This window comes from Corvus brachyrhynchos, unplaced genomic scaffold, assembly GCF_000691975.1.
Source record: "Corvus brachyrhynchos isolate BGI_N302 unplaced genomic scaffold, ASM69197v1 scaffold59, whole genome shotgun sequence".
NCBI classification, from domain to species: domain Eukaryota; kingdom Metazoa; phylum Chordata; class Aves; order Passeriformes; family Corvidae; genus Corvus; species Corvus brachyrhynchos.
Window position 1 is genome coordinate 3,178,539 of NW_008246054.1, and position 10,059 is coordinate 3,188,597.

At 50.1% G+C, this 10,059-nt stretch overlaps 1 protein-coding gene across 1 annotated transcript in view; it reads right to left on the reverse strand.

The window, feature by feature from the left end:
• COL5A1 (collagen type V alpha 1 chain) overlaps nt 1–10,059 on the reverse strand; it is a 105,880-nt gene that overhangs the window by 52,913 nt on the left and 42,908 nt on the right. The window contains exons 12-17 of the mRNA XM_008642319.2: nt 6,389–6,463; nt 4,715–4,807; nt 2,059–2,115; nt 1,705–1,758; nt 1,065–1,118; nt 34–87 (exon numbers count right to left, since the gene is read on the reverse strand). Of these exons, the coding sequence (XP_008640541.1) occupies nt 34–87; nt 1,065–1,118; nt 1,705–1,758; nt 2,059–2,115; nt 4,715–4,807; nt 6,389–6,463 (387 nt within the window). The remainder of the gene's footprint in view (nt 1–33; nt 88–1,064; nt 1,119–1,704; nt 1,759–2,058; nt 2,116–4,714; nt 4,808–6,388; nt 6,464–10,059) is intronic.

Sequence of the window (10,059 nt, forward strand, 5' to 3'; positions counted from 1 at the left end):
AGGTTCCCCAAATCCATAAAAACGTGGCACTACCTTTGGTCCTGTCTGGCCTGGCATTCCCCGGGCACCATCACTGCCAGCTCGTCCCTGCAACAGAGAGCAGCAAAGTCAAATCCGAAGGGTAAGGCAGGGCCACAGGGCCAGCTGGGGCTGAGACAGAGTTTAGTTAAGTCAGAGTAAGGGTTTATTTAAGCCAGAGCTCACAGGCAGCTTCCCTTGGTGAGGGAAAAATCCCTGCTCTGAGTTTGGAGCAATGTCCTGGAGCTAATGAGAGGTAGGAGACAAATGGCAGCGAAGCCACTTCACTCCATGAGGTGCTGGGTCATGGTCAGTGGTTTTTATGGGAAAAAATTATCTCCCAGCACATTTTAAGAGATGCTAATGGTGATGGCTGCAAATTGAAATGAGAGTTTCTGTTTCAAGGAAGTCAGAAGTGGGTCACACACAAGACTTGCTCCTTTCTTCCTCTGGCAAGTTGAATCATGGTCAGCCAGAGGGTGGTGTGAAATAAAAATCAGAATCAGGGATGAAAACAGAGCAGGATTTCTACCAGATCCACTCTGGGGACTGGATCCTCCTCACACACTGCCAGGAGTGGGGACTCCAAGCCAGTTCAAGGCATTTGTGCAGCTACAACCTCAACACCAGAGAGCCAAAAAACCCTGGGATAAAAAGATTGGGATGTGCAGCCTTGAATTCCCCCCACACTTTCAGATTTTAACTCCCATCCTTGTTTGCGTCCTCCCAGATTTTAACTCTCATATGTGTCCTCCCAGTTTTTAACTCCCATCCTCCTTTGTGTCCTGGATTTTAACTGCTGTTCTCCTTTGTGTCCTCCCAGATTTTAACTCCCATCCTCCTTTGTGTCCTCCCAGATTTTAACTCCCATCCTCCTTTGTGTCCTCCCAGATTTTAACTCCCATCCTCCTTTGTGTCCTCCCAGATTTTAACTCCCATCCTCCTTTGTGTCCTCCCAGATTTTAACTCTCATCCTCCTTTGTGTCCTCCCAGATGGCCGGAGAGGGCAGCTCCTGCCTTGCCAGCACAGCTGCCAGGACACTCACCCTGCGGCCTGGTTTTCCTGCCGGGCCGGGAGGACCTTGGATGCCTCGTGGACCCTGCAAGGAATTAAAGAGAGAGGAAGAAACGCTGTCACCTAAAGGGACCAGGAGCAGACCCAGTGATCAGTGCCCACATCAGGCACTGCTGGGGCTCTCAGGGCTTCAAAATGAATCCCTGGAGCAGAGCCCGTGGTTCCAAACACACAGGGAAGGGTCAGGACAGGAGTTGTAGGTGTTTATCCACGAGGAAGCTTTTGCCCTGCAAGCACATGATGGAGACACATCCCGTAAATCACCTCCCTTGCCATCAGAAAATGGGAACTTTCCCTTAATGCAGGATTTAAGGCTTGGAAGAACAATATCCTGAGCATTAGTGAATTCTCCACACTTCAAACTATCTTTTATTTACAGGACTCCTCCACGGATGTCTTTGCAGGAAGGGACCTGCAGAGTTTTACAATCATGTCCAGAGCCTCCATTTGGACACTTGGAGGGACATTTCCATGCCAAACACGTGTTCCCACACCTTCCTACTCCCAGCTGGCATGGGGTGACTGGATCCCTGCTTCCCAACAGCCTCTCAGGCAGGACCAGCTGCTCCACCCTTCATCTCTCCAGCTCCCCCCAGCTCCCCCACACTCACCTGAGGTCCCATTTCTCCAGCTTCTCCCTTCAGTCCTCCACTGCCTGGGGGTCCCTTTGGACAGAGAAGAGGATTTATGACATTTTTCCACAAAGGGAGCCAGAGGGAAGACTGATACCACATTAAGGAAGAGCCATTCATGGATCCAGAGCCCATAGGGAGCTGGATCAGCTGGGTTGGCTCCATCTTCGCCACCTCCATCCTCCCCACTCCAGCACTCCCCAGCTCCATCCTTCCCACTCCAGCACTCCCCAGCTCCATCCACACCAACTCCAGCACTCCCCAGCTCCATCCTTCCCACTCCAGCATTCCCCAGCTCCATCCTCAGTCCCCTCCCCCAGTTCCACCACTCACCATCGGGCCTGGCCGCCCCGTCAGGCCCATGGGCCCCGCTGGTCCCCTCAGTGCCAGCTGCAACAGAAGGACAAACATGGCTCACCTGGTGGCTCTTTGTGGCTGCAGTGGGCCAAAGCCACCACTGCGCCACCAGCCACAGTTCTCTCCACACCCTGAGCCCATGAACCCTTGGAGCAATGTCCACGTCCCCAGGGAATTCCAGGTGCTGCCCCTCCCACAAAAAGGCACAAAGCTTCTCCTTGCCCAGAGCAGCTGTGGCTGCCCCATCCCTGGAAGTGTCCAAGGCCAGGCTGGACAAGGCTTGGAGCAGCCTGGGATGGTGGAAGGTGTCCCTGCCCATGGAATTGCTTGGAATGAGATGGATTCAGTTCCCTCCCAGCCCAAACCATTCTGTTATTGTATGAAAGCCCTGGGACAGTCCATGAATCTGCTGAGAGGACATAAATATTTATGACCCCACTTTAGTTCAGGAGAATTTTTTTTGTTTTTTGTCCCGGTGGTTCAATTTTAGAGGAATTTTCCCTTTTTTTTTCTCCTGGTTACTATTTAACATCCAACAAACTGAACTCCAATTCAAGCTGAACACAGGGGGCTTTTAGCTCCATAATTAAGGAGTCGTGTTCACCATGCATCAACACCGTAATTTCCGTGGTGGGAAATGGAGCTGGGCCATGCTTTAAAACACCCCTCAGACAATTTGTTCCCTCGTGACAATTCAACACTTTCAAAGAGTTGTAATTATCTGTGTACTCTGGTAATTAAAATCTACCCAGTGATTGCGCTTGGAATGGCAGAAATATTGCACAAATGCTGGGTTCTGTGGCATCTTTTTACAACACCCCATTAAAAGGGAGATGCTCTGAACCACTGCTGGCTGCAACGACGTTTGGTGCCTAATGAAAGGCGAATTTTAAGGGGATAAATCAACCTCATAATGCAATTAACAGCAGTGATAATGAGAAAAACAAACCCAAAAAAGGAAAAGGTTATCCTTGCTGCAAGACTCTTTTTCCAATCCTGTCATATCCTGTGGTTCCCCACAAAATATGACATTTATTTCCCTTTCTGCATCATGGTTTTCAGCCCAAAATATGCAAGCTCACAAAAAATTTGGTTTTTTCCTTTCTAGAAATATTCAACTTTTCATCCACAGTCCAAAAGTTACCCAGGATTTATTTGGTTTTTCAATTTTTATCCCCAAACCTAAAAATTTAAATTAAAAAAGGGGCTTTGAGTGAGGGGAGGGAGGTTTGTTGTTTTGTCTTAAATCACAATTTTCAGCAGGCAGAAGGAAAAAAAAGGAACAAAAGCAGAGCTGGAGAAAGCAGATGCTTCTCATGAAACGTTTATCAGGTCAAACCCCCCATTTCCCAGGAAAATAAAATGCTGATGGGAAAACTCTGGGCAGGCTGGAAATGAAGACTGACAAGGTAACACCAGGAACATAATCCAGGATATTATTGTCAGCACAAGGTTAATGGACAGGAAAATGCAGTGGCTGAGGGGATCAGGGCCCTGCACTCTGCCTGAATCTGTAAAAAAATCCAACTCCTTTGGAAAAGGGGAGCTGGATGGAAACCAGAAAATTCCCAGCTAAGGCAAACACCTCGTTAAAACCCCAAAAGGGGCAGTGCTACCCAGCGGCGGGGGGATCCCAATGGATTTTATCCCATCCAGGGGAGAAATAAATTGGGTTTTTAGCCTATTTTAGCCAAAAAAATTCTGTGTTAAAGTCTGAGTGACAAAGCAGCTCCATCCAGACATCCCAGCTGCAGCCAGATGTGGGATTCAGACCTGAGGGGCTGTCCCCAAATCAAACAACCCCAAAGCTGTGTCCCTTTGGGAACTGCTGCCCTAAAAGAGCTGAGATTTTCTCCTTCATGGCAAGGGTGTGTTTGCAGCAGAATTTGGTCCCTTTTGGGCAAGATTTGTGGGGTTTCCCCAGCTCCTCCTGCATCTCTGTTTTTAAATGTCAGTGCTCAGGAAAGCAGGGGAGAACAATTTCAGAGCTCCACTGGCTGAAAATTAAGTTTTATTTTGAACAGATGAGTGCAAAGCCTTCTCCACAGAGGTGCCCATCCAGGCAGGGGACAGGAGCTGGACTGGGAATGTGTCAATCTTGTTCCACCAGCGAGCCAGGGATGATTTGAACATCAATCAATAGGGTCATCAGAGGAAAAAAACGTTGCAGGGTAAGTCAGCATGTATTCCCAAATAAATACATTAAATTACAAATCTGCCTGGTGAGATCCCCAGAGCTGGGAACAGCCTCCATCTGTGACATAGGTTTCATTATTAGGATTTATTGGGGGAAAACCATACAAAAGAAAGAAAATGCTTTGAGCACAGCCCCAGCTGTTCATAGGGACCCTGAAAATACAAATATACTGAAGGCAGTGGGTCTGTGTGGCCACTGGAACCAGCCAGAGAGGTCTGCAGGAAACTAAAACCAGCTTTCCATCAGCTGGAGCCTTGCTGGTCATTAATAAAACCCCAAATCATGTAGGTGCCATCCCCCCCAGCAATCCCAGGGGGGCTGGGAGGTTCCACCACCAGCACTGGGGACAAGTATGCAGAGATGTGACAGGTTTATTCTGCTTCAGGAGGGACCTGGTGAGAGCCATGCCAGGCATTCCCAGCTGCCACCACTCACCCTGGCCTGCTGCAGGATGGCCTGGGCTTGTGCCTCCTGGGCTGACACCAGAGGTCCTTTGGAGCCAGCATCTCCTCCTCCACTGAAGCGGAACTGGTGGGAAAAGATGGACAAAGCAGGTCAGGGGTTGCTGTCCCTCCAACTCTGTTCAGCATGACTGCCCCAAATCCATCCCAGTGCCCCCAGCCCACCCCATTAACCCCAGTGCCCTCGGGTCACCCAGCTCAGGGCCACCAAGCGAGGGCTTCCCAAGCACGGCGAGCGCTGCCAGCTCGGGGTGGCACACAATGAGGGGGACTGTGGGCCCGGGGACCTCACACACCACATTCAGCACCAGCACGGGGCTCTCCCAGGGCTGGCATTCCGTGTTCTCCCGGGGCTGGCATTCCCTGGTGGCCAGGGGGCTCTGGGGAGATGGGGTTGCCTCGGGTTATCTGTGCAGCTCCGGACAAAGGCTGAGCTGCTCGAGCGTGGCAGTTTGTCCAAACACCAGAGTTTGGGCTGCTGTTCAAACCAGGAACCTTCAGCATTCAACAAAACCCCCAAATGTGCATATTTTACATCCACAAACTTGAAATAGAAGGAGCTTAGTATTTCCTTCTGCTTCTTCCACCCTCAAAAGCCCCACCCTCCTTGGCCTGCTCCTGCCTTCGCCAGGAGGTTTTGCAAGAGGGACGCTCCTGGTGGCAGAACCTCCTCGGACGGCTCTGTTACCTCTGTTCCACCTCAGCTGGCTTTAGGTGTGTGACCACACAAGCCTGGCAGGGAGATTTGAAGAAATGCAATTTCCAGGCCCATGGCTGGCTCCTGGAGGGGCCAACAACTGTGGTGTGGTGGCCAGCAAAGCTCCACGTGGAGCTGCCGGCCCGGCCTGCCCAGGATCCCTGCCAGGAACCTCCCCAGGCTCACCCTTTGGAGCCTGGACAATGTGCTGAGGTTTTTCCCTAAAAACTCCTTCCCTTTGGTACCCAAGTGCTTCCTTCCAGCTGTTGGTTCCCACAGGGCTGCCTCACACCCAAAAAAGACATTTTTTTTAGTGTCTCAGGACCAACAAGGCTGATTTGGGACTTGCTGGCTTTGTGTAGGAGGAGGAGAACAACACAGAATAACCACTGGTCATTAAAAGAGGAGGATTAGTTCAGGTGATTGATATTTTGGCACTTTGAAGAGCTGTTAGAGGTTCCTCAGTGTAGGACAGAGGGTTCTGCCTGGAAATTTGGCTCTTGGAGGTGTCTTCAGTTGTTTCTTCATGGTTTTATCTGTCTCTGTCCAGTCAGAAACACTTCAGCTTTTTCAGAGTTCAAGAAATGTCTGGACAAGGCTCTGAGACACAGGGTGGGATTTTTGGGGTTGTCCTGTGCAGTGCCAGGAATTGGACTCAATAATCCCTGTGGGTCCCTTCCACCTCAGGATATTCCTTGATTTTTATCATTACCCATCACTTCTGGATGTTTTAACCTGCGTGTCTGTGCTTTTGACCAGTGAAGGAGCTCCAGTGCTTTGCAAAAAGTCGATTTACAACAGGAACCATCCAGACCCATCTTTTATCTCAAGGAAAACGTGTCCTTGGGGTAAAAGGAGATGGGAGACTTCTGCAAGAACTGGCAGGAAACAGCAGCAAAACCAAGAAATCCGACTCATTTTAATGGGTTTTTTAGTTCTGTTTGTACTCACAGGCAACATAAGCATTGTCCCTGGTGGTCCTGGCAATCCATCTGCTCCTGGGAGACCTGGGCGCCCAGGGGGGCCCTACAAGAAGAAGAAGAAATTAAAATGAACTTCTAAAATATCGTTTTGGTTGTGTCCATACAGCAGCAGCTGTGGTTATGTCACGATATTGTCGTGACAGACAGGGATTGAGCTTGTGGGCATCCCAATTTTTCTTAAATTTTTTCATTTTCTTCAATTTGCTTAATTTTCTTTCCCTCCTCTTCCATCCTGCCCCCACTATTTCCAGGGTCTGCCATGTGCAATTTTGGAGTGAGCAATCCGAGCCCCTGCAACGCTCCAAGTTAACAGAATCAACGTTTAGTTGGCCCTGTTAAAACCTATTAAAAAACCCCAAAATAGATGAAACTTCGTAACTCAGGGTCAGCAAGAGAGAAGCGGAGGAGGATAAATTCATTCCCACACACCTTCAATCCGCTGGGTCATTTCATTTTTCTCTCTTCTGCCTTTTTTTTTGTATTTTAGTCCTTTGAGGCTCCTTCCATCTCCAAAGGAGTGATCCTGTCAGGGGCTGTAAATCCGCCCAAATCCGTGGATCTCCATGGAGCTGTGCTGATTAACAGCAGTGGAGTCTCTTGAACTGGCACTAAAGCAATGAGTGCGCAGTAAAAGATCTATTGATGAAGCCATAAATAATCAAATATGGCCAATTTTCCCGAGGCAGCCCACAGATTATCTGGGCACTTGGCAAAATATGAGCTTAACCCGGATTTAAACATCCTTGCAGTGATCCCATATGCAAATGAGGGTGACATCAATGTGTCTAATTGCAATGTGCACAGCAGTTTAAGGCAATGGGGACTTGACCACATCCCAGGAAGGCCAAGAAAAGCCCCAGTGCTCGATTTGTGGCCAACAGCTCAAGAATGAGGGCTTGGATACTCCTTTATTTAGGAGACACCAATAATAAATCAATTTGTAGAGAACCACTGCTCTTGGAAGGGCAAGCAATGAACATTTTTGTAGTTCTCACTCTCCTCAACCTGCCTGGGACCTGTTCAGACTCCAGAAAAAGGTAAAGATAAAACCCTGCCACAAATCTCAGACACGGGGACACCAAAAAGGCAGGAAGTCGAAAGGTCACCCCACAAGGGAGGTGGATAAAGGTGGGAAAGGGAGAGGGAAAGACAAATAGGTAACGAAGTGCCTAAAAATCAGAATATTTTAACAAAACAACCCAAAGATTTGGTGCATTGTCCTTGCCCCACACTCTTCCAGCAAGATCTCTCCACCCCAGCCCTCTCTGCTCCCCCTTCTTCCACGTCCAACTTCACAATTCCCTCATTCCCTCCTCCTAGAAAGGAACCATTCACACTGAAGTTTCCAGCACTAAATTAGAGCCCAACCCTGGTGGGGTGAGCAGCTGCCCCTGCCCCAGGCTGGCCAGGGCTGGGGTGTCCCTGTCCCTGTCCCCAGCCCCACAAGCACAGAGCAGAGCCCGAGCCCAGCTCTGCACCGTGACCAGCCTGGAATGACAACGCTGCAGCAGCCAGGGATGGATCAGCAGAAAAGCACCGGGAAAAATCCCAGCAGTGCCCAGGGGGGACTGCAGAACACTCCAGCACATCCGTTTCTCCAGGCAGGCCCACTCCGGAGTCCCTGACCCCACCAAGACCCCGTCCCAGACCCATCTGTTGGAGCAGAAATGCCACAAATCATTTAGGCCAGGCTTGTTTTATATGATAAAGTTTCTTTTCTCTCCCTCTCCTCCTTTAACTGCAGCAGGGCTGAGCTTGTTTATCTCTCCTGACAAGCGTTGATGCAGTGCTTTTATCCATAAATGCCTCTTTTTGTTTCAGGCTGGGTGTGGGAGGCCTTCTCCTGGTGGAATGGACCAGCAGGAGGGGTGCAATGGAACGGAGAAAAATCAAACCCATAAAGCACTTTGGAAATTGAAATTCACGAATGCCTGGAAGAAATGCAGCCTGCCACGGTCTGGGTGTAAATCTGCGTGGCCCTCGTTATGGAAATGGGGATTTGCTGATACACAGCAGCCAGGGACGGGGCCTTCAGCTTGCATTTGGTGCAGTGCTCTAAAATGCCAGGCTCAGAGCAAACCCTGGGGCAATATTTCCATGGAATGGTTAAACTGGGAGCTGGGGGTGTTTGTGTGGGGGCTCCTCCAGTCGCAGGCAGCGAGAGTGGGACCGGCAGCCCATGGTGCTGAGCCTTGAAATTCCCCACTTGTCTCTCTCCCCCTGATTATTTTTCAGCCCAGAAAATGATACAATAGGAGATGTTCCTTGCAGTTTTGGGGGTCTCCTAACTGAGGAAGCACCTGGGGAAAACAGCACCCTGGAAATATTCAGAAGCCAAATAAGGATTTTTAGGGATCCTGCTGCACTCCTGAGGTGCAAAATTGTCCTCAGGGGAGTAAGTCCTTTGGGATCCAATGACTGTACGGTCTTGGAAGGTGAAGATATTGTTTTGGGATCAGCCTTCCCCCAAGCTAACCCCCCCAGAGCACCCAGACACCCCGAATTTCCAAACAAACAGTGGGGTGGGTGAGGGAGCTGCAGTTTGCTCTAATGCTGCAGCTCATCTCCTTCAAAACAACACATTTCCCACTTCCTTCCTCCCAGTCTGGAGCCCCCATGGAACAGCTCTCTACTCTCCTCAGTGCCATATTTCCTTCTTCCCACTGCTCCAGGAAAGCTGCCTAAGTCATCCCAAAGCATCCTTCCCCCGGCTGAGCCCTCTGGAACCTCCCACAGCCAGGCTGCTCCTCAGCTCTGCCGCCGACACAAACTCCTCTGTGCCTCGTGAAATCGCTGGGATAAAGGAAGAAGCTTGCAATAAATAAAGCTCTTTCCTTTTTAGAATGAATAAACCAGAGCTAAATGAGCGTTGGCCAGTGTTAACAGAGCTGACCATTGTTGGGCTATTAATTCATTGCACCTGCCTGACTGCAGATAAAAAAGTCTCTCTACCAGAGGCAGGCAGAGGGAACGTTCCCCACTGTACACAGGGAAGGGTCATGTAAATTCATGAGCTGCACTCAGGGTTAATAATAAACAAATTAGAAGAGGAGCTGCTCTAATTGAAAAGGAGTGTTTTAATACAGTTGCAGCTCCTGGCTCTGCGAGTTCATCACTTATCTCTGCACAATGTGCTGTGTTACACTCTGTTCTGGACACTGGCAAAAGCCGGATGTGCAGCCTGTGCTAGAATGCAAATGATTCCCTTCATTGGAGGGTGTGGAGCAGCAGCATCGGGGACAGAGTGTCTGCTGCTGCTCCTTGGCTTTGCAGGGCTGTTCCAGAGGAGCTTGGCCAGCAAATATCTGCATCTGCCTGGACAAATGACAGGAAGAGAGTCCCTTGTCTCCAGGGTCAGCATCCAGCCTGCCAGGAATGCAGGAGGGGATGGGAGAGCTGGGCATCACGTAGGGCACATGAAGGATGGAGGCTTCCAAGAAAGGGATGAAGCCACGGGGCTCTTTCGGCTCATCCTGGACCACTGAGAGCTGCAAACCACGCCCAGCTCACCCACCCTCTGTGAATTCTGACATTCTGAGGCTGCAGAGCTCCTTGTGCTGGGGCAGGAGTGCAGTGCCACAAGGGTTAAGCCTGGCCCAGGAGCAGTGGCCCTGGCTGCCAGCCAGGGGCTGAGCCTGG